Below are 24,554 nucleotides of genomic sequence, written 5' to 3'. Positions count from 1 at the left end.
AGAATGGATTAAGATTGCACAAACTCGTTTCATATAGAAAAGATCTGCATCATGTCTGTCTTGGCTAATATCAAATCCATGTTCCCAGGGATACACCAGGTACTTTCCCATTGTACCAAGACCAAATGATGCCACAAGTCTTTCATATCACATTCCCAGGCCTCTAGTTCCAGTTGTCATTTTGCATCTTTGTGAGGTCTGTTTTATGGATGTTAATAATTCAAATTTTTTACTAATCTATTACCTATAGTCCTGCATGAACTATTCAGAGACAGCACAGCAATAAGTAGCCCAACAAATAACTTTTACATTCTGCTCACATTTTTTTCTAATTTTTTTTTCAAATTAAGGGGCAATTTAGTATGGCCAATCCACCTACACTGCACATCTTTGGGCTGTGGGGGTGAAGCCCACGCAGGCATGGGGAGAATGGCGTTGCACTGCTGGTTAAAGAGGACATTAACGCAATAGTGAGAAAGGATATTAGCTCTGACAATGTGGAATCTGATGGGTAGAGTTCAGAAATACCAAGGGGCAAAAAACATTAGTGAGTGTCATATATAGATCCCCAAACTGCAGTGGTCAGGTTGTGAATAGCATCAAACACGAAATTAGAGATGCATGTAATAAGGTGATCATGGATGATTCTAATCTTCACATAGGTTGGGCAAATCAAATCAGCCACAATGCCGTAGAGGAGGGATTCCTGGAGTGTATATGGGATGGTGCTCCTGACCAATATGTGGAGGAACCAACTAGAGAGCAGGCCATCTTAGACTGGATACAGTGTCATGAGAAGGGAATCATTGCCAATCTGGCTGTACGAGACCCCTTGGGGATGAGCGACCATAACATGATAGAATTTTTTATCAAGATGGAGAGTGAAGTAGTTGACTCGGAGAGCAGGGTGCTGAATCTTAATAAAGGGAACTATGAAGATATGAGCCGTGACTGGCCTTGATAGACTGGGGAGAGTTACTTAAAGGGATGACAGTGGATAGACAATGGCAAACATTCAAGGAACACATGGGGGAACAACAGCAACTGTTCATTCCTGCCTGGCAGAAAAGCAAAGGGGGTAAGAGGGCGAATCCATGTTTACAAAGGAAATTAGAAATAGTATTCGATCCAAGGAAGAAGCATACAGATTGGCCAAGAAAAATAATAGGTCTGAGGATTGGGAGCAGTTTAGAATTCATTAAAGAAGGATGAAGGGATTGATTAAGAAGGGGAAAGTACAGTACGAAAGGAAGCTTGCAGGGAACATAAAGACTGACACTAAGTGTTTCTTTTGATATGTGAAGAGAAAGAGATTGGTAAAGAGAAATGTAGACAGAAACCCTATAGACCCCTATAGACAGAAACAGGGGAATGCATTATAAGGGACAAAGAAATGGCTGAGCAATTGAATACATATTTTGGTTCTGTCTTCACAAAAGAGGACACAAATCAGATCCCAGAAATGCTGGAGAATGAAAGGTTTAGCGAGAGGGAAGAACTGAAGGAGATCAACATTAGTAGATAAATGGTGCTGGGAAAATTGATGGAACTGAAGGTGGATTAATCTCCAGGGCCTGAGAATCTGCATCCCAGAGTGTTTAAGGAGCTGGCTCTAGAAATAGTGGACTCATCCGGGATTCTACAGACTCTGGAACTGCTCCTGCAGATTGGAGGGTAGCTCACATCACTCCAATATTCAAAAAGGGAGGTAGAGAGAAAGCAGGGAATTATAGACCAGTAAGCCTAACATCGGTAGTGGGGAAAATGCTTGAATCCATTATCAAGGACTTTCTAATGGAACATTTAGAAAGCAGTGGCAGGATCAGTCAGAGTCAGCATGGATTTATGAAGGAAAAATCATGCTTGACAAATCTGTTGGAATTCATTGAAGATGTAACCAGTACAGTTGACAAGGAGGAGCCAGTCGATGTGGTATATTTGGACTTTCAGAAGGCGTTTGACAAAGTCCCGCATAAGGGATTATGGTGCAAAATTAAATCGCGTGGGATTGGGGGAAATGCATTGAGGTGGATAGCAAACTGATTGGCAGAGAGGAAACAAAGAGTAGGGATTAATGGGTCCTTTTCAAATCGGCAGGCAGTAACTAGTGGGGTGCCACAGGGATCGGTGCTGGCCCCAGCTATTCACATATTAATGATTTGGATGAGGGAACAAAATATAACATCTCAAAGTTTGCAGATTATACCAAGTTAGGTGGGAGAGTGAATTGTGACAAGGATGCAGGGATCCTACAGCATGATCTAGACAGGTTGGGCGAGTGGGTAAATCAATGGCAGATGCAGTACAATTTGGGTAAGTGCGAGGTTATTCACTTTGGAAGCAAAATCAGGAAGGCAGATTACTACCTTCATGGTTGTAAATTGGGAGAGGGGAGCGTGCAGCAGGACCTGGGTGTCCTTGTGCTGTTGCATGAGGTGCAACAGGCGGTAAAGAAGGCTAATATAGTATGTTAGCCTTCATTGTGAGAGGTTTTGAGTATAGAAGCAGAAATGTGTTGCTGCAATTATACAGGGCCTTGGCGAGGCCACACCTGGAGTATTGTGTGCAGTTTTGGTCTCCTTCTCTGAGGAAGGATGTTCTTGCTTCCGAGGGAGTGCAATGAAGGTTCACCAGACTGATTCCAGGAATGGCGGAACTGTCATATGAGGAGAGATTGACTAGATTGGGATTGTTCTCGCTGGAGTTCAGAAGAATGAGGGGGGATCTCATAGAGACTTATAAAATTTTAACAGGAGTAGACAGGGTAGATGCAGGGAGGATGTTACCAATGATGGGTGTGTCCAGAACCAGGGGTCATAGTCTGCGGATTCAGGGTAAACCATTTCGGACAGATATAAGGAGACATTTCTTCATACAAAGAGTGGTGAGCCAGTGGAATTCATTACCACAGGAAGTAGTTGATGCTAAAACATTGAATATATTCAAGGGGCGGCTAGATATAGCACTTGGGCAGAATGGGATCAAAGGTTATGGGGAGAAAGCATGCTTCGGCTATTGAGTTGGATGATCAGCCAAAATCGAAGGCAAAAGGCCTCCTCCTGCTCCTATCTCCTACGTATCTATGTAATCTGCAAACTCCACACAGCCAGTGACCCGGGAGCGGATCGAACCCGGGTCCTCAGTGCCGTAGGCAGCAGTGCTAACCACTGTGCCACAGTGCCGCCCTCGTTCTGCTCACATTTAACACACTGCCAGTAATACTCGAGAACTGAGAAAACATCACAAACAATGTTTCAGGTCAAATCTAAAGGCCTGGTCTCAAAAATAATGACTTGCAAGCTGCACAGAAATGCTGCCAGTGCATTCACACTGAGACTCCCAGCCCGACACACGGCCCAAAAGCCTTTTATCCTAGATTATATTATGCTGCCTCTGACCCCTTAAGAGCGCCTAAATTTAAAACAGCTGGTTTTCTTTTTAGGTAGACAGAAGAATATAAAGTAAATAACTAAAATAGCTCTCTGCAAGAGGCACAAGAGACAAAGAAGATTGGAAATGGTCTGAAGCGATACTGGCTGCCTTGAACACACATGAATATGGAATGAAAAAGGTCAAAGATCTGCAAGCCCACAAATTTTGCCTCATCTACAATATCAAGAATTCCATAACCACTTATTTATTCTCCTGGGGGAGGTAACTGAGAATATGCATGAGCTGTTGGACGTTCTGTGAAATTTCTTCTAGAACTCAAGGAAATAATGCAAACTCCCAGTTATTACGCCAATATTAAAATATACGCTATTTGACCCTGACCAGTTTCAGCCCGCAGGCTCATCTATAGTTTCTGCAGTGCAGGTTTCATTTCGTTTAGGGCAGCATTTGATCTTCTAATTCTATACATGTCTTTCTGACTGTTAATCTTAAGTCTTCAGCAGATAACAGATTTAGGTGCTTGTTAATGGAACTGTAAAACACAAGTGTCATTGTCTTAACTAGGAGTATACTTCCAAGACCCACAACTCAGGGGAGAGATTCATCTCATCTCTGGTCTCATTTGAAACTTGTTAATTTGTCTAATTATGTTCTCTAGTTCTTCAGTTGGGCCAAAATTCACAATTCATTGAAAACAGGGTAAAATAATTAGTGTGGTCCAATGGTGGGCCCATGCACATGGACTCCGAAACCACACTCAACTGGTCCGCCTGGCTGCATAACCCGAAATAAGTGAACAAGCAGCACCACTCATGTTTTTCATTGGCAGCTTATCCAACAATGTGGCGAGACTCGGGATGTCACTGGCACCAGTTAAAAGAAATCAGCGCTTTGTAATTGGGGGTGGAGCAGGAGATGCACTGTGACTGCCATCAGCTTTATTTTAAACACCAAAATGACAAGCGGAAAAACTTCCAGGAGGATCTGTAAGTTAGTTAAGGTGTGGCTCCTAACCTCTGAATACACAGTACCACGGTCAGCCTGTAACCGTAGCACTCATAAGTCTTTCTCCTCTGCTCCTCACTACTTTCCTCCAATCTCTGAAGCACACTTTCACCCCATCTCATTCTGCAGCTAGTACCTCACTCTGTACCTGCTACTCTCCTCGATGTCACTTTTCTTGCCTTCTTATGCCAGTGTCACCTTTCCACACGCCAGCAACACTAATCTACCTTGACATGCACATCCTCCCAATATCCCGGCAGACAAATACTAACTTATTTCCTTTTTTTCTTGAAGGACAAGTTGGCACTGAATGACAGGGAACAGATAGCCACAACGGAAGATCAGTCATCCATACACACCATGTCCGCTCTGTAAGAAACTGTCAGGAGGAGCGGGGGTGCATCAGGAGCATGGCTTCTTCCTGCAGGAATCTGAGCTATCTCACCATCTTCTCACTGAAAATTCATCCAACATAGTGTGCACGACAAAGACTGCAGCTTTCGGCAGACACATCTCTTTCAGCACCATTACAACTAAATGCTACACGTTGGTCCTCTCTTCACTTTCAGATTTTGAAACTCTAGAAGGCAGAGAAAAACTGCACCCACAACTGAAAAATCACCTTTAACGTAAAAACACAAATGTTCTAAGGATGCCTCAGAGAAGCATTATAAAGGAAGTCACATAAGGCAATATTAGGGAAGATTCTGTCAAAGAGGTTTTGGGGATGGGACAGAAGCAGAGAAATTTAGGGAGAAAATTCCAGGCCTTACGACTAGGCAGCTGAAAGCAGAACCATCAATGCGTTATGCAATTAAAATTGGAGATGCAAGAATTTGATGAGCGCAAATTAAAAATATGACCGAGATAGGGAGGGTGAAGCCAAGAGGATATTAAAAACATAGACAAGAATTTTAAAATCAAGGTATTGCTTGATTGGAAGCCTATGTAGATCACAAAGCACATGGGTGCTAGGCAAGTGGGACCTGGTGCAAGTTAAGACATCGGTAACAGAGTTTTGGATTACCTCAAGTCTATGGAGAGTGGAATGAGGGATTCAGCTGCAGATGAGAAGAGGCTGGAGCAAAGTCAGGTGATGTGCAAAGGTGTGAATAGGCAGTTCTATTGATGGCGTGGGTGTGTGGTCGGAAGCTCATGTCAGGGTCAAATATGAAACCAAGTTTATGAACAGTCTCAGACAGTTGCCAAACAGAAGGAGGGGGAATCAGGAAGAGGAAGACATCTCTGCAGAAGCTCCGGTACCACTCACTCAGCCAAGTTCAGAGAATGACAGCTGCATTGGAAAGCTAGGAAATTCATGAGCACAACTGAGGTGGATAGGACTATTTAATGTGGGTTGAGAGTCCATACTACTTGAATACCTAAATTCCCTGGACACTTTGTGGGACCAGCCCACGATGAATTAAAACAGCTTTCTGCTAAGCTTGGCATATATTATGGCAAGGGAGCCAGAGGCAAGAATATCTCCACAGAAAAGGAGAGTGTAGAAAAATGTGAAAGTCACTCAGCCATGCCTGTAATGGTCTGGTGTCAGCTTGGTCACTTGTGTATAAAGGGAATGGGAGGGGTTTGTGAGGGCAATATAACCATGGTAATAGAATGGTTGGAAGAGACTGAGGAGGGCTAAGTGCACTTTGCTGGGGCTACATTAATCTGCTGTCACTTATATGTATCTTGTTTTACTATGATTTGTTGGTGGTATTCATGGGATGTAGAGATCAAGGGTAGAAATGGTGCCCAAATGCTCATGATTCACTTTATAGCAGCTGGAATTGTGAAATCTGCTGCTTTCATGAAGGCGTGACCCTGCATCATTACACATGGACTTGTGTGTATGTGTATTCTAGTGCTTAAATTATAAACCTGTCCAACACCCGGGAACCATGTCAACAGAGGGTAACCTCACATCCTATCTTTGGTTTAGAGAGAGATGAAGACTTCTGGGGCCTAGCCTATGAAGAGAACTGCTGGCTATAAACCACAAATTTCCAAGAGCCCGCCATCATCTGCATAATGGTAATGGTAGACAGCATTGAGAAGTCCGCCTCCGATTTATGTGAAATGAAAAGAAAATCGCTTATTGTCACAAGTAGACTTCAAATGAAGTTACTGTGAAAAGCCCCTAGTCGCCACATTCCGGCACCTGTTCGGGGAGGCTGGCACAGGAATTGAACTGTGCTGCTGGCCTGCCTTGGTCTGCTTTAAAAGCCAGCTCTTTACCCTGTGCTAAACCATGCGGGGTTTAAATGCACATTATGCAGATTATACAGTCAACCATGGAGTGACTGGCCAGTTTAATGAACACTGCATGTTCCAAGAGTCATATTGGACTCAATATGATAACTCAGTTTCTCTCTCCATAGATGCTGCTGGGCCTGCTGAGCTTTGTCCAGCATTTTCTGTTTTATTAAAGCTGAGACATTCTATTCTGCAGTTGAACCCTTTGCATTAAAACTATTTGTTCCAAGTATTTTCTTTGAATACTTTCAGTTCTTGGCTATAAAATACATTTGTTTTTATTTTGGCTCCAAGGTTGCCTAGCACAGCCACCTCAGGAGTCCTCAGTGAAGCGTCAGCAGCCTTCCAGTGCCCTTGCCATAGCCACTGCGGTGTATCTTATAGTGAGAACACAACACAGTCACTGGGACTTTGGACAAAGGTGATTTTTGTTACCGATATTCAGTAGAAGCAACTGTTAAATGAAGAGTGATGAAGCATCTCAGTATAGTGAGCTTTTTTCTTAAATTTCTTTTGTCTTTCCATTTTTTTTTTTAGTTAGAGAAGGACAACCCCATCAAATTGTATGAGGACAGTTGGCAGTTGTGAAGATTGGATTAGGTGGACATTGGGGCCATTGATGCGTTTGTGAGGTGGGAACGTTCGCGCTGCTTGCTCATCCTCTGCAATCTCAACCTTCATTCTGTTCCTCCTTAACTTCCTCCTGTGACTACAACCCTTGCCCTCTATCGAGGGCAAAATTGTTCAATCACCCTTCATTGTATTAAATTTCATTGTCACTGCTTTTAGGAAAGGAGTGAAAACAATAGTGGAGGGATGTTAACTGGATGTCCATCTGCAAAGTTACTAAACTAGAGCAGGTGGTGACATTATTACAAGTCGTGAATCGTAACAAATACATTGCTGAGGAAATTTTGACATGCAAAAAGCTAAAACAGGGAAGAGTGTGTATTTACTTGTGCAATTACTCAATCTCAGAATGAAGGCGATTCATAAATCTGGGGAAAAAAACGTCTGTGTCTGTAAATATTGGAGAACGTAGCATTTTAGTCCACTTACAATGATTTTCAAAAACAGTTGACAGAAGCATTAGTTATATTAAAGTCTGTATTGGATTGAAATTGTTTCCTTTTTATGCTTTCCTGTCAAGAGTGCCACATTAGTACAAAATTACCTCACTTCATCCACCAGGCTATTCATCTCACTGACAAGGCGCTGATTTTCCTGTTCAAACTGCCAGGAATAAAGGACAGTATTAATTATCATACAAAATTAAAGCAAACAAATGCCCTCAATGTGAGCCATTTCAAGTTCCTTTATAATCCCTTTCAAATTCAAATAAAAAAGAAAACAAACAAATCGAGTTGTGAGCAGAGAGCTTCCACTGACAAATGGATTTTTTTTTGTTGTTGCCAATGTTCATTGTAGAATGATGTTTGAATCTTCCAGCCTCTTCCATTGGTGGCAGTAAGCATTCAGCATCTACAGCATTATTCGGAAACTGAGACTGGAGATGTACAAGCACTTGAAGAGCCAGGATAAATCCAAATGCCCTCCCAATCACTGATCTCCCACCCCTTCCAAATAGTTCATGTATTAATATTTATCTATGAATAAAGTTATGCACGCTTGGAGAAAATTGAATATCGTAAAACCTAGGGCACATTCAGAATGCATAAATTACAAAGTTCAAATCAATTGATAGTCAAATGTCATTCAGTGTGAAGAAAAATGAATGGATTTCTCTATTGGCACGTTGGAGTGCTCTCAAACAACTAGCGTGATCTCCACCTTTCAGCAGAATATTACATCTTTTATCAGTGTACCCAGTTCAATTCATAGCTTTAACCCCAATTTCTCATCATTGGAGGAAAACAAATCTCGCTAAAGCACAGGAATATTTTATATTCAATAAATAATTGAAACAAAAGATATAATATGCTGCCCACAAAACTGAAAAGGGGCAGGAAAGATTCTGTGTATGGAGATAGAAAAGTGCAGATAGAAAAGTGCACTTATTAGGATAGCTACACGTTGCGTAAAAAACCAATAAAGTTAATGCAATGCTATTTAATGCCCAGTTGCAACAGAATGAAACCAGGTTCTGTTCTTGTTTATTACCTAAAGACTTATATAGTGAATTCCCTAGGTGTTGCTGCAAAAAAACTAAAATTGGAAATTGTGAGAATCCGAGTTACTTTAAAAAATATTTTTTAGGAATATTGTGCTATTCTATGAAGAAGGTGTGTGTGTGAGTGTAAACAATTAAATTAATCAGGTAAAAGGTTACTAGAGTCAGGTTGTCTGGGCGGTTTAAGACATGAAAGGATGTTAGGTTTTTGCTTTTGTAACAAGATATTATGGTGGGTTTGAGGTAAATATGTTGGATCTTTAGATAAGTTGAGAGTTTGATTGAACATCAAACGGAAGTCAGAGGTGGCAAGAAACATTTTTGCATCTTACAGGAGTTCTATGGGTAAACAGAAGAGGTTGTATTATATTTTGCTGATCCAAAAGCAGAGACATTAAAGATTTTGGGCGGAATTCTCCGCAAGGCCTGACGCCGTCGTGAAACCCGGAGAGGTTCACAACGGTGTCGGAGGCCGCTCCTGGCCCCCAATTCTCCGGGGGGCTAGGAGGGCTGTGCCGTAAATCTCGGCCGACGGGCCTTGTCGCTGGCGTCAAGGTCTGGCGCGCCGAGAATGACCGGCCGGCGTGCCTAATGACGTCAGCTGCGTATGCGCGGGTTGGCCGGCTCCAACCCGCGCATGCGCGGCTGACGTCATGACGGATGACGGCTCAAACCCCCGCATGCGCGGTTGCCGTCTTCCCCTCCGCTGCCCCGCAAGACGTGGCGGCTTGATCTTGCGGGGCGGCGGAGAGGAAAGAGTTTGCCCCGTTGAGCCGCCGGCCCGATGATCGGTGGGAACCGATCGCGGGCCAGTCCCCTCCCGAGCACGGTCGTGGTGCTCACTCCCCTCTCCGCACCCGACAAGCCACAAAACAGCTGCTGGCGCCATGTTCACGCCGGCAGCGACCAGGTGTGGGACACGCGACACGCCATTTTAGGGGTGGGGGGGTGGGAGAATGGCGGGGGGGGGCCAGAGCGGCCCTCCCGCCATTATCCCACCCAGCGTGGGAGCGGAGAATTGCGCCCTTTATATTTGGAAGGATTTGAGTTTCAAAGAGGTGCCCGAACAATGGAACCCGAGATGAAAGGGGGAAAGGGGTATTTTAGCAGAGAGCATAGATGTTGGCTGCGTGTGGACTAGGGGAAGATATGAAATTTGAATCAGCCACCCAGTCAACCGAGAAAAGTCTTGAGCTGAAAAAAGCAGTCTTCTTCTGAAGTCCTGGATTCCCACAGCAGAGTGGAAATGTGTTTGAGAGATCGTATGGTATGACTTTATTAAAGCTCGTACTGGATTTTTCAAGTTGAACATGGGCGGCATGGTAGCACAGTGGTTAGCACTGCTGCCTCACAGCGCCAGGAACCGGGTTCAATTCTAGCCCTGGATGACTGTCTGTGTGGAGTTTGCATGTTCTCCCTGCGTCTGCATGGGTTTCCTCTGGGCTCCGCTTTCCTTCCAGAGTCCAAAGATGTGCAGGTTAGGTAGATTGGCCATGCTAAGTTTCCCCTTAGGTTACAGGGATAGGGTGGGAGAGTGGGCCTAGATAGAGTGCTCTTTGAGAGTTGGCACAGACTTGATGGGCTGAATAGCCTCCTTCTGCAGTGTGTGGATTCTGTGGTTCTATCTAGAACATAGAACATTACAGCGCAGTACAGGCCCTCATTGTTGCGCCGACCTGTGAAACCAATCTAAAGCCCATCTACACTATTCCATTATCATCCACATGTTTATCAAATGACCATTTAAATTCCCTTAATGTTGGAGAGTCCACTACTGTTGCAGGCAGGGCATTCCATGCCCTACTACAACAAGGGAGTATTGCCTGGAAGGTGTTTACTTATGGGTCCGACCAAATAGGGAGTCTTTTGAGGGGAATGTGTTGTAAGACTGCTTTTAACTGTGTAACTGTAATCTTGTGTGCTTCCTTAAGTATTATTTTCCCCTTGTTAATAAACCTTTTACTTTTTAAAATCCCAAAAGTTTTATTTGACTTCTTTCTGCTGAGATCAGTGAATTTTCTTCTCAATCTCAGAATACTAAAAAAAGGTATGGCTCAAAAACCAAATTTCTCTCTGAGATTTGGTTTGTTCAGCAATTAATATCTGCTGTGGTCATAACAAAATGCAAAATTTATGCTGCATTTTCTCAAAGGCCAAATTCTTAGAAGACCTTAACATGGAACACTGATTAATACAACTCGATTACAATCCTGGGATGAGAGAGAATAACAAACAACGTAACTAAATCAAATTCAAGGTTATTATGTCACCATTAAAAATCATTCCAGCTTACTGCTATGGAATATTTTGGCTTCTTCCTTCAAGGTACATGATATGCGTGAATTAGTTTCAAAATTACGTACAAGGGGTTTGAAAAAGATCTGCTTATTTCTAAATAAAGTCATACCCACAGTTGCAATTGCAGTCTCCAACAATGTTTGGCACATTCCTGGAAGCTGTATTACGTGACCTCTCACCTCCAACCACTCTACCCCCTCGCTCCTGACACTGGCTGTCACATGGCCCGACCCTCGTGCCCATGGTCTCCCCACACCAATTCCAAAGTGAACAGGGGCTTGGAATATATTTGACTGGATGGTTCTTGACTATGAATCATATCGTCCTTTTCTCTAACTTTCAACACATTTCATAACTAATAAATGAAAGTATTTAAAGAAAACAAATTTAACATTTTTTAAAAACGCCCCTCTTTTTTGTCTTCCCTGGTTAATTGCGCTGCGCCCTTTGACTCCTGGAAATGTTAGCGGAGGCCTGGAGGGTTGGCAGATCCTGCTGCATTCAGTACAGCAAGGAAGCTGCTTGCCTGAACATCTTACACCATCCAAATAAAATCAGGGTGAAATCTCATAACTTTGGAATAAGAGCACAGAATTTTTTTTTTTTTTTAATAATTTTTATTGAGAAATTTTGATTTTATACAACATTGACGCACCTTAGTAAAATACCGAAAATAACAATAATATTAACAATCATATACATTCGCCCCATCCCCATGAACAACCCAGCATTTTAACAACAACGCATATTAACACACTATAAAGTTACAGAATAAACACTACAATAATGCCCCCCCCCGGGTTGCTGCTGCTATTGACCCAGTTACCTATCTCTGAGCCAGGAAGTCCAAAAAAGGCTGCCATCGTTTATAGAACCCTTGTATTGATCCTCTCAGGGCAAATTTGACCTTTTCCAATTTTATAAATCCCGCCATGTCACTGATCCAGGTCTCCACACTTGGGGGCCTTGCATCCTTCCATTGTAACAGAATCCTTCGACGGGCTACTAGGGACGCAAAGGCCAGGACACCGGCCTCTTTCGCCTCCTGCACTCCCGGCTCTACCGCAACTCCAAAAATCGCGAGTCCCCACCCTGGTTTGACCCTGGATCCAACCACCCTCGACACCGTCCCTGCCACCCCCTTCCAGAATTCTTCCAGTGCTGGGCATGCCCAGAACATATGGGCGTGGTTCGCAGGACTCCCCGAACATCTGGTGCACCTGTCCTCACCCCCGAAGAACCTACTCATCCTAGTCCCGGACATGTGGGCCCGGTGCAGCACTTTAAATTGGATGAGACTAAGCCTCGCACATGAGGAGGAAGAGTTGACTCTCTCCAAGGCATCCGCCCAAGTCCCGTCCTCTATCTGCTCCCCGAGTTCCTCCTCCCATTTAGCCTTCAGCTCCTCCACTGACGACTCCTCCACCTCCTGCATTACCTTATAGATGTCAGACACCTTCCCCTCTCCTACCCACACCCCCGAAAGCACTCTGTCCATCGCCCCCTGCGAGGGCAGCAAAGGGAATCCCTCTACCTGTCGCCTAGCAAACGCCTTTACCTGCAGGTATCTGAACATGTTCCCCTGGGGAAGGCCAAATTTATCTTCCAGTTCCCCCAGGCCCGCAAACCTCCCGCCAATAAACAGGTCCCTCAATTTGCTGATGCCCGCCCTTTGCCACCCCCTGAATCCCCCATCCGTGTTCCCCGGGATGAACCGATGGTTGCCGCCCAGTGGAGCTTCCATCGAGCCCCCTGTTTCCCCCCGATGCCGTCTCCATTGTTCCCAGATTCTTAGGGTCGCCGCCACCACCGGGCTCGTGGTAAACCTCTTAGGGGAGAGCGGCAACGGTGCCGTTACCATGGCACCCAGGCTCGTACCTCTACATGACGCCATCTCCATTCTTTTCCACACCGCCCCTCCCCCCTCCATCACCCATTTACGCACCATTGACACATTGGCTGCCCAATAGTACCCCAGAAGGTTGGGCAGTGCCAGCCCACCTCCATCCCTTCCTCGCTCCAGGAACACCCTCCTCACTCTCGGAGTCCCACGTGCCCACACAAAACTCAGAATACTGCTAGTCACTCTCCTAAAGAAGGCCCTGGGGATAAATATGGGCAGGCACTGAAAAAGGAACAAGAACCCCGGAAGCACTGTCATTTTGACGGACTGCACCCTCCCCGCCAACGACAATGGCAGCATGTCCCACCTCCTGAACTCCTCCTCCATCTGATCTACCAGCCTGGTAAAGTTATGCTTGTGGAGAGTCCCCCAGTCCCTGGCCACTTGCACCCCCAGGTACCTAAAGCTCTTCCCTGCCCGCCTAAGCGGGAGCCTACCAATTCCTTCCTCCTGGTCTCCAGGGTGCACCACAAACACCTCGCTCTTGCCCAAGTTTAATTTATAACCTGAGAAGGTCCCAAACTCGGCTAGTAACTCCATCACTCCCGGCATCCCTCCCACCGGGTCCGCCACATACAGTAACAGGTCGTCGGCATACAACGACACCCTATGTTCCTCTCCACCTCGCACCAAGCCTCTCCACCTCTCTGAATCTCTCAATGCCATCGCCAGCGGCTCGATTGCCAGTGCAAACAACAAGGGGGACAAGGGGCAACCCTGCCTGGTCCCTCGGTAAAGCCGGAAGTACTCCGACCTCCTCCTATTCGTAGCCACGCACGCCATCGGGGCCTCATATAACAGCCGTACCCATCTAATGAACCCTTCACCAAATCCAAACCTCCCCAACACCTCCCATAGGTACCCCCACTCCACTCTATCGAAGGCCTTCTCCGCATCCAGTGCCACCACTATCTCTGCCTCCCCCTCAATCGCCGGCATCATAATGACATTCAGCAATCTCCGCACATTCGTGTTCAGCTGCCTTCCCTTCACAAAACCTGTCTGGTCCTCGTGCACAACCCCTGGCACACAGTCCTCTATCCTGGTGGCCAGGATTTTTGCCAGCACCTTAGCGTCCACGTTGAGGAGAGATATGGGCCTGTATGAACCACACTGCTGGGGGTCCTTGTCCTTCTTTAAAATTAACGAGATCAGCGCCCGTGACATCGTCGGGGGCAAAGTCCCCCCCTCCCACGCTTCATTGAGTGTTCGCACCAGCAAGGGGCCCACTAGATCCACAAACTTTTTATAAAATTCCACCGGGAACCCAACCGGCCCCGGTGCCTTCCCTGACTGCATCTGCCCGATCCCCTTAACTAGCTCCTCCAGCTCAATCGGCGCACCCAACCCCTCCACCTTCTCCTCCTGCACCTTCGGGAAAGAAAGCCCGTCAAGGAACCTCTCCATTCCCCTCCTCTCCCCCGTTGGCTCCGACCGGTACAGTTCCCCGTAAAAATCCTTGAAGACCTCATTCACCTCTACCCCCTTCCGCACCACATTCCCACTCTTATCTCTCACTCCAGCAATTTCCCTAGCCGCATCTCGCTTACGCAGCTGATGAGCCAGCATCCTACTCGCCTTTTCACCATGTTCGTACACTGCCCCTTGTGCCTTCCTCCACTGTGCCTCCGCCTTTCTAGTGGTCAGCAAATCAAATTTAGCCTGCAGGTTGCGCCTCTCCCCCAACAGTCCCTCCTCTGGTGCCTCTGCATACCTCCTGTCCACCTCCAGCATCTTTCCCACCAGTCTATCCCTCTCACTCCTTTCGCTCCTCTCCCTGTGTGCCCGGATGGATATCAGCTCCCCACGAATTACTGCCTTCAGGGCTTCCCAGACCATCCCCACCTGATCCTCCCCCGTATCATTCACCTCAAGGTACCCCTCAATACTTGCCCGGACCCTCCTACACACCTCCTCCTCCGCCAACAACCCCACATCCAACCGCCACAACGGACGTTGGTCTCGCACCTCTCCCATCTCCAACTCTATCCAATGCGGAGCGTGGTCGGAGATTGCAATGGCCGAATACTCGGCCTCCTCCACTCTCGGAATCAGTCCCCTACTCACCACGAAGAAATCTATCCGAGAGTAGACCCTATGTACGTGGGAGAAGAAAGAGTACTCGCGTGCCCTCGGCCTTACAAACCTCCATGGATCCACCCCACCCATCTGGTCCATAAACCCTCTCAGTACCTTGGCCGCCGCCGGCCTCCTACCCGTCCTAGAGCTGGACCGATCCAGTGAAGGATCCAACACCGTATTAAAGTCCCCCCCTATGATCAGACCTCCCGCCTCCAGATCCGGGATCCGTCCCAACATACGCCTCATAAAGCCCGCATCGTCCCAATTTGGGGCATACACACTAGCCAGTACCACCTTCTCTCCTTGTAGCCTGCCCCTAACCATCACATACCTACCCCCCTTATCCGCCACCACCTCCGATGCCTCAAACAACACATTTTTCCCCACCAGAATCGCCACTTCCCGGTTCCACACATCCAACCCCGAGTGGAAAACCTGCCCCACCCATCCCTTCCTCAGGCGGACCTGGTCCGCCACCCTCAGGTGGGTCTCCTGAAGCATTGCCACATCCGCCTTTAGCCCCTTCAGGTGAGCCAGTACCCTCGACCGCTTCACCGGCCCATTCAACCCTCTCACATTCCAGGTGACCAACCGGATCAGAGGGCGTCCCGCCCCCCTCCCCGTCGGCTAGCCATAGCCCGTTGACTGCCCGCCCCAGGCCAGCGCCCCCTGCTCGACCCCGTCCCCATAGCGACAACCCCTCACCTCTGTCCCCCCAGCCCCCACCAACTCCTTCTTGACCCTACCAGCAGCAACCCGGTATTCCCCTTTCCCCCCCCTCCCTTCCCCCCCAGGCTAGGAACCCTCCCAGCCGCGAACCGTCCTCCATTGTACTTCCGTGGGTCAGCTAACTTCTGCTGACCCCGGAAACTCCCGCCAATAGCCCGACCCCTCCCGAAGTGGGATCATCCCCCAATCTATCCCTCCTCCTGGCACCGCTCCAGCGCGGGGAAGAACCAGTTAAGGCCCCGCCTCCCCGTCACCATCTCCACCCCCCAGCCCCGCAGCACGGGAAACCAGAGGAAAGCCCACGCTTTTGCACTGCCCCACCACACCCTTCTGACGCAGCTCCTAAATATCAGCCCCACTCCATACCCCCACTCCGGCATAGAATACAACATACCCCCCCGACCCTCCCCTCAAGATACACAGCCCAGACAATGTCCCACAGCACAAAAACAAAAACATAGCAGAACAACCCCTCCGTAAATAACCATATCAAAATTGCAAAAGTACTAAAACAAGAAGAAAACAACAGAAGAAAAAGAGAACACAGCAACAGCAGAATCCAGCACTAATATCTTACAGCCGACCTCGCAACCCCCAACCCCTAGTTCAAGTCCAGTGTCTCCGTCCGCACCCGGGGAATCGAAATAATCGTGCCGGTCCAAATAAGTTACCCACAGGCGCGCGGGCGGCAACATTCCGAACTTTAACTTTTTTCTATAAAGCACCTCTTTCGTCCGATTAAATCCGGACCGCCGCTTAGCCACCTCCGCACTCCAGTCCTGGTAGATCCGCACTACCCCATTCTCCCAATTGCTGCTCTTCACCTTCTTGGCCCAGCGCAGCACGCACTCCCGATCACTGAACCGGTGGAACCTCACCAGCACCGCACGCGGGGGTTCATCTTCCTTGGGCCTCCTGGCCAGCACCCTGTGCGCTCCCTCCAGCTCCAAGGGCAGATGGAGAGATCCGGCCCCCACTAGCGAATTCAGCATTACAGCCACATAGGCTGTCAGGTCCGATCCCTCCAGCCCCTCTGCAAGGCCCAAGATCCGCAGGTTTTTCCGCCTCATGCGGTGATCCAGCTCCTCAAAGCGTTCCTGCCACTTCTTGTGGAGTGCTTCGTGCCCCTCCACCTTACTCACGAGGACCACGGCCTCCTCCTCTCGTTCAATGGCCTGCGTCTGCAACTTCTTGATGGCAGCACCCTGGGTGGACTGAATCTCTGACAGCCTTCTGTTCGTTTCCTGCAGAGAGCTCAGTACTTCATCCTTGAATTCTTTAAAGCAGCGCAGGAGATCAGTTTGTTGTTCCTGGGCCCAGAGTCTCCATTCCTCTGGAGCTCTGTCGGTGGCCATCTTGGATCCCTTCCCCTGTTTTTTCTGAGGAGCTGCTGCTGTTTTTTCCCCGTTTCCACTCCGAGTTCGAGTCATGGACTGCAGGGAAAGTCGTTCAGCACACCTTCCCCCACCGGGAGACGTCGAAAAATTTCCGTTTTGGGCTCTCAAAAGAGCCGAAAAATCTCTTTAAAACGGGAGCTCCCAAATGTGTGGCTTACTGATCCATCACAGCCACCGGAAGTCCAAGAGCACAGAATTAATAGCTTGTGGCTACTTAACAGCGGCCAAGCTCGGTAAAGACAAAATTGATAACTATTATTTTAGCTCATTTAAATAAAGCTACATTTCTTTGCAACTATCATGTTTTCTCCATTATTTAATTTAATTTTATATTATACGTTTAATTGTACTCACAGGATTTATTAACCCTTGGGGCGAGAGGAATGATACCAGCGATCCTTGGGGTGGGTGATATGATTCCAGCGATCCTTGGGGGGGGGGGGGGGGGGGGGGGGGGGGGGGGGGGGGGGGGGGGGGAAAGAGGAGAGAGAGAGAAAGAGAATAATGCCCGTGATCCTTGGGGGTGGGGAGAGGGATGGTCACCCTAATGGCAACAGTGTTGGGGGAGGGTAGCCCTTCCAGGGGTGAGGGTTGGGGGTGTTCCCCTTATCTGCAGGATGTTGCGATGTCCATGGGGGGGGGTGGTCGTTAAGCTGCTTTTGAGATTGGGGCGCCCTTTAAAAACAGTCTCTGTGAAGCCAGGTTTGCCGACCTGTTTAGGCTCCCACCTCGGAGCCTGTGCAAAACTCACCCCCATCCAAAAGAAAGTGTGGGCGGTTTGCAATCTGGATCGTGCCGATTCACCCAACAGGAATCGCACCGCGTTTCCCACCGGAGACCACACTTAGAAACCTTTTGGGAGAACTGCACCCCACAGCTGAAATAATTCTAAAACAAATATCTGATGAACATGTTAAGGACTTAGTTCAAATATATTAGTACTTAATTGCGCTTTAAGAATGGAATTTACCACTTGAATTTCTTCTGGTGAAAGCTCATCTTCTTTTGAATCCTCCCAAAGACCCATGTTATCCTGTAGCTCTGGAAAAGTTTTATCTGTGAACAGTAATTTTAAAACTGACATTATACAATCTTTTCAGAAATGCACTTTAATAAACCGTTAAGGAATTGAAGGGGAACTTGGATGAGCAAATGAGGGGAAAAACAAACAGAATGGCGTCAGGTTGAGAAGAAGTAAGTTTATGTCAAGCATAAACATCATTATTAACCTGTTGTCTGAATGGCATGTAACGGGCATTCTACTTAATAAGCATTTCTAACCAGTGTTTCCTGAATATTCAAGTTCAAAGTTCACTTTCGCAAACCTTGTCCACACTTTAGTTGTTCACATTATTATGATAACTAATATAAATCTTTTTATCTCCATTAAAATGATTGCTAAACTGGAGGATAGTCTCAAGTGTTCTCATCAATCAGGACATACAAGTTTCCCAGCAAATTGCTGCTGTTTCTTCAATCTGTCCTCCTCTTTAATTACTTTAATTACTGACACTTTGGGTCGAATTATTCCCTCGGAACTCAAAATAACTTCCAAATTTCCTTTGTTAATGTTGCCTTCAAGCAACTCCAATTCCTTTTAGATGGCAAACATTTCTATTCACTCAACAACTCCCCAATCTCTACAAAACCCAGGACTCAATTATTGTTCCCTATTTCGAGAGACTCTTCTAAGATCTTGAACTTGTGGATAGCTCTTGAACTGGTGGATTGATTTTCCCTCTCTTCTAGCTTCCGAACCCTTGATTTCGTCAGGACCGCAAAGTCCTGGTCACCGTAATATTTCCTTTTGAGAGTCAAATGCACCATCCCAAAAGCCGCTTCTACTTCCTAAGCCATCCTTGTGCTGAAATAAAGTTTCATCGAATGGCCACTCTCATTCCTCCAAATCTGTGAACCTTGTCACCTGCATTCCTTCAATTAGATATATCCATTGAAAACCAAAGTTGTTTTACCTTGCTCCCCTCATTCTCTCTTCAATCAATCCAGTGGTTAGTCTTTACTGCGTAATAAAATGGATACTATCTGAGCATCTTGTCCTACTGATTGTTTTGCTTTCCCACCTGAATCAGTCCATCCTAAGACCGGTTTAGTTTACTTAAACAGGGGTCCAATAAAGTGTTATTTTGACAGAAGGCAAGATGCTGGCATTGAATATTCTGTTTTCTGATCTAACTAGAATTAGCAGCTGCTGGCACCAATGGTCATGGAGTTGGTCTATAAGATTGACCCTGTATCTCTGCTATTAAACAGCAAGTACACCTGAAACCAGTTCTCCCTGATACATTTTCAGATTGATCTCATGTCAGACAGTTTTAGATTCCACAATGCTACACCAATTTAATTGGATAAACTGAATGAAATTCCATGAAGATGACATAAACCTGCCTATCAAGCAACTGAATTGCTGGAGGAAGTTTATTTTGCCAGACCTATCTACATTAGCCAACATAAATTTGTGTACTTCCAGCATTACCTTGCTAGCTTCAAGGAAGTCATAATATCCACTCATGTATAGAATGAGATGCAGACTGGCAGTGATTGACACATAGGATGACCAATGAACACACAACACAGAACAACCAATCACCAGACAAGACACCACTACTATAAAGCTCACTGGGCATTAAAACTCCCGCTCTTTTTCGGGACCCAGACACTGAGACAGTCAGAGTGCATAAGTCAGTGGACATTATTGCCATGTGGTAGCTTGTAAGTATGGTCGAACCAGTAAGAGGTCGTCAGTAGGATTAGTAGAGTTTCAACCCACAGCTGAACATGTACAGCCGTTCGTAGTTTAAATAAAACCGTGTTGGATCATCTCCGGCGTTAGACGTTTGTTTCTAGCTTCCCTGCATCCAGTTGCAGTCAACGTCAAACCGACCCGCCCAGCACATCATGGTACCAGAGTGCTATTAATCCTGCCAAACCTACCTCGAGTAAATCTGCAACGACCAGAAAGCGGCCATCCAGCGACATGGAAAACATCCAGCCTCCTCCACAGCTCCGGCAACCTCGCTGCCAATTGAAAGATCTTCAAACAAAGGTTCCTCCTGTATATCGAACTCGAGGCAGCATCAGATGCAAGGAAGATCGCGCTATTTCTCTCGACCGTGGGGGGTCACGCCATCCATATCTACAACTCGCTTACGTTTGCCGATGGCGAAGACAAGACGAAGTTTAAAACAGTCCTGCTGAAATTCGACAGCCACTGCGACATTGAAGTGAAGGAGAGCTTTGAACGGGACATCTTCCAACAGAGACTTCAGGGTAAGGATTAACCTTTTCAGTCCTTCCTGACCCAGCACCGCATCCTGGCTCAGTCATGCAATTACGGCTCAGCGGCTGATTCAATGATCCGGGATCAGATCGTTTTCGGGGTCCACTCCGATTCCCTTCGGCAGCAACTCCTTAAAATAAAACAGCTAACTCCCTCCATCGCTATTGAGACATGCGTGGTCCAGGAGCATGCCAAGAATCGTTACTCCCACATCAGGGCGGCAGAAAATGCAAAACTGGCCTCCCACGAGGCAGAACAGGTGCAGGCTATCGAAAAAATGCTAGGCCTGAGCATCGAGGAGAGTGGCCGTTTCGCGCGCTTTTCCTGGGTCCCGACCCATGTGCGCCACAGCCAGATGGACGACGAGGCTGACAACCCTAATGCGCAGGTGCGTATGTCGGCCGACCGCACTGCGCATGCACGTTGGCGCACGGAACGCGCTGGCATCAGCGTTATGACGTGTCCGATATGTGGTTCCGCCCATTTAAAGCGGCAATGTCCAGCCAAAGGACGGCGATGCCTACAGTGTGGAAAGCCTGGCCATTTCACGGCCTGCTGCAGGTCCGCTCCACCGATGATCAGCCAGCGGTCCCAGATACGGTGCAGAAGTATCCGTTCGGTACAACAAGACATGCAGGATACAGATCCAGACAGCCCAACGGATCCCGATGCTGATTGCCTCGAATCTCCATATCGGGTGGGCATCATAACCACAAGCGAGCTGGTCCCCACTGCACCAACAACCCGCCTTTCGATCCTCAGTGTGGATCCCGACGATGAGTGGTGTGCTATCCTCACAGTCAACCAGGCTCGCATCTGTTTAAACTGGACACCGGCGAGCATGCGAACCTCATATCGCAGTCAGATCTCGACAGCATCCGTGACCGACCAAGCATTCTTCCACCAGCATGCCAACTCGACTACAATGGCAATGCCATAGCTACCAGTGGATCGTATCGGCTAGGGGTAACTCACAAGAAATTAAAGGCAACCTTACGATTCAAGATCGTTCGGCCTGACAGGGCGTCCCTGCTCGGTGCTCACGCCTGCAAGCTCCTGAATCTGGTCCAGCGAGTCCACACCATGTCCTCGACACCGGCAACCACCTCGACCGATGTGAACCTCCAGGCTGAGGTAGACGACATCCGCACGCAATACCACAACGTGTTTGATGGAATGGGCACGCTCCCATATCGCTACAAAATTCTGCTAAAGCTGAACACCACCCCAGTGATCCATGCACCACGCCGGGTGCTGGCTCCTCTCAAGGATAGCCTAAAAAAGCAGTTGCAAGACCTCCAAGAGCAGGGCATCATCTCAAGGGTCACGGAACCAACAGACTGGGTTAGCTCCATGGTATGTGTCAAAAAACCCTCTGGTGAACTCCGCATTTGCATTGATCCCAAAGACCTGAACCGCAATATCATGCAGGAGCACTACCTGATCCCGAAGCGTGAAGAGTTGACCAGTGAGATGGCTCATGCCAGATTCTTCATCAAGCTGGACGACTCCCGGGATTTCTGGCAAATACAGCTGGACGCGTCCAGTCGGAAGCTGTGCACGTTCAACACCCCATTTGGCCGCTATTGCTGCAACCGCATGCCCTTTGGTATCATATCAGCTTCCGAAGTATTTCATCGCATCATGGAGCAAATGATGGAGGGCATTGAGGGGGTGCGAGTATATGTGGACGACGTCATCGTCTGTTCCACAACGCCCGAGGAACACATTGCCCGCCTCTGACAGGTCTTTCAGCGGATTTACGAAAATGGCCTCCAGCTCAACAGGGCCAAATGCTCGTTTGGTCAATCCGCTATCAAGTTCCTGGGTGACCACATTTCACAACACGGGGTGCAACCTGACGCCGACAAGGTGTTGGCGATCAACGCCGTGAAGACCCCGGAGGACAAGAAGGTGGTCCTCCGCTTCCTCGGGATGGTGAATGTTCTGGGGAAATTAATTCCCAACTTGGCAGCCCACACCACGGCCCTCCGGCATCTCGTAAAGAAGTTAACAGTGTTCCAGTGGCTGCCTGCACATGATAAGGAGTGGCTCGAGCTAAAGGTGAAGCTCACCACAGCCCTAGTACTGGCGTTCTTTGACCCAACCAGGGACACCAAGATATCTACTGACGCTAGCCAGGACGGGATTTGGGCAGTGCTCCTCCAGCAAGACGACTCCTCGTCCTGGGCTCCAGTGGCATATGCCTCCAGGGCCATGGCGCTGACCGAGCAACGGTATGCCCAGATCGAGAAGGAGTGCTTGGGTCTCCTGACAGGAATAGTCAAGTTTCATGACTACGTATATGGCCTGCCGAAGTTCACGGTGGAAACACACCATAGGTCGTTATTCCACATAATCCAGAAGGATCTAAATGACATGACACCTCAGCTACAGCGCATTCTTCTTCGTCTACGCCGTTATGACTTCGAACTCGTCTACACACCGGGCAAGGAGCTGATCATCGCAGATGCCCTATCCAGGTCCATCACCATGCCGTGTGAACAGGGCGACTTCACCTGCCACACAGAGGCACAGGTGCAGTTGTGTGCCAGCAACTTACCAGCCACTGATGAACGTGTGGTCCAAATACGTGAAGAAACTGTCAAGGATCCGCTACTGCAGCGCGTGATTCAACACCTCACCCATGGCTGGCAAAAGGGGCAGTGTCCCCAGTTCTTTAACGTAAAGGGCAAGTTAACGGTCATTGAGGGAGTCCTTCTCAAACTGGACAGGATCGTCATTCCTCAAAGCATGCGAGCTATGGTGCTCGGGCAGATCCAGGAGGGTCACCTTGGGGTTCAAAAATGCCGACGCAGAGCTCGGGAGGCAGTTTATTGGCCGGTTATCAACCAGGACATTGCTAACACGGTCCTCAACTGCCCGACCAGCCAGAAGTTTCAACCGGCTCAGCCCAAAGAAACACTGCAACAGCACGAGCTTGTGACTCCTCCTTGGTCTAAAGTGGGGGTAGACCTCTTTCATGCCAATGGCCGTGATTACGTGCTCCTGGTCGACTACTTCTCCAGCTACCCGGAGGTGGTGAAATTGTCGGACCTCACGTCTAGGTCCGTCATCAAAGCCTGCAAAGAGACGTTTGCCAGACACGGGATACCACTCACGGTAATGAGTGACAACGGTTTGTGTTTTTGCAGCCAGGAGTGGTCTGATTTTGCATGATCCTACAACTTCAGACACATCACTTCCAGTCCCCATTACCCACAATCAAACGGGAAGGCTGAAAAAGGAGTCCATATCGTCAAGCAGTTGTTGTGCAAGGCTGCAAACTTAGCATCCAATTTCACCTTGGCTCTGCTGGCCTACAGGGCGGCCCCTCTGCCGACTGGTTTGTCTCTGGCGCAGATGCTCACGAACCGCAACTTGAAGACGACTGTGCATCGGTCCAGGGACCAGCAGAAGATCACGTATGATGCTCATGCCGTGGATCTGCCTGCGCTGGCTCCCGCAGATGTTGTTTGCGTCCAGTTGCCTGAGGGAGGTTGGTCGGACCCAACGGTTGTTATCAGGAAGGCCGCCCCAAGGTCTTTCATTGTCCAATTGGCCGATGGCTCCATTCTCCGGCGCAACAGGAGGGTGCTGCGGAGAGTTCCCTGCCCGCCGCCTAACATGCCTCCTCCGGACGTCTCCTGCCACGAGGACACCAATCTGCCATCGATTCCGCCTGTCCAAGACACCGCCGCAATGCCAGCAATCCAGCCTGTCCAAGTGCCGGCGTCTCCTGCTCCACCTCTGCGGCGACCGACCAGAATTCGCCGCCCGCCTCAAAGACTGAATCTATAGACTTTATTTTTGTAAATTTCATTCAGTTTGCCCTGTATCTGCATGATCGACACCGTTCCATGTATATATGTTCGTTAACTCACCATTTGTACATAGTCAGGCATGTATATACCTCCATGTTTCATAACTTATTTGGAAAAAAAGGGGGAGATGTCATAATATCCACTCATGTATATAATGAGATGCTGACAGGCAGTGATTGACACATAGGATGACCAATGAACACACAACACAGAACAACCAATCACCAGAAAAGAC

The 24,554-nt window shown here is 47.8% G+C and overlaps 1 protein-coding gene across 2 annotated transcripts in view; it reads right to left on the bottom strand.

Annotated features, from left to right (window-relative positions):
• Positions 1-24,554, bottom strand: part of stx18 (syntaxin 18) — a 190,634-nt gene that overhangs the window by 9,653 nt on the left and 156,427 nt on the right. For both annotated transcript variants that reach the window (XM_038792583.1, XM_038792584.1), the window contains exons 7-8: positions 18,168-18,253; positions 7,832-7,890 (exon numbers count right to left, since the gene is read on the bottom strand). In XM_038792583.1, coding sequence (XP_038648511.1) covers positions 7,832-7,890; positions 18,168-18,253 — 145 coding nt within the window. The remainder of the gene's footprint in view (positions 1-7,831; positions 7,891-18,167; positions 18,254-24,554) is intronic.

The sequence above is a fragment of the Scyliorhinus canicula genome, chromosome 3, assembly GCF_902713615.1.
Source record: "Scyliorhinus canicula chromosome 3, sScyCan1.1, whole genome shotgun sequence".
Taxonomy (NCBI): domain Eukaryota; kingdom Metazoa; phylum Chordata; class Chondrichthyes; order Carcharhiniformes; family Scyliorhinidae; genus Scyliorhinus; species Scyliorhinus canicula.
The sequence above is the reverse complement of the archived record's forward strand: the minus strand, read 5'-3'. Positions and strand labels throughout refer to the sequence as shown.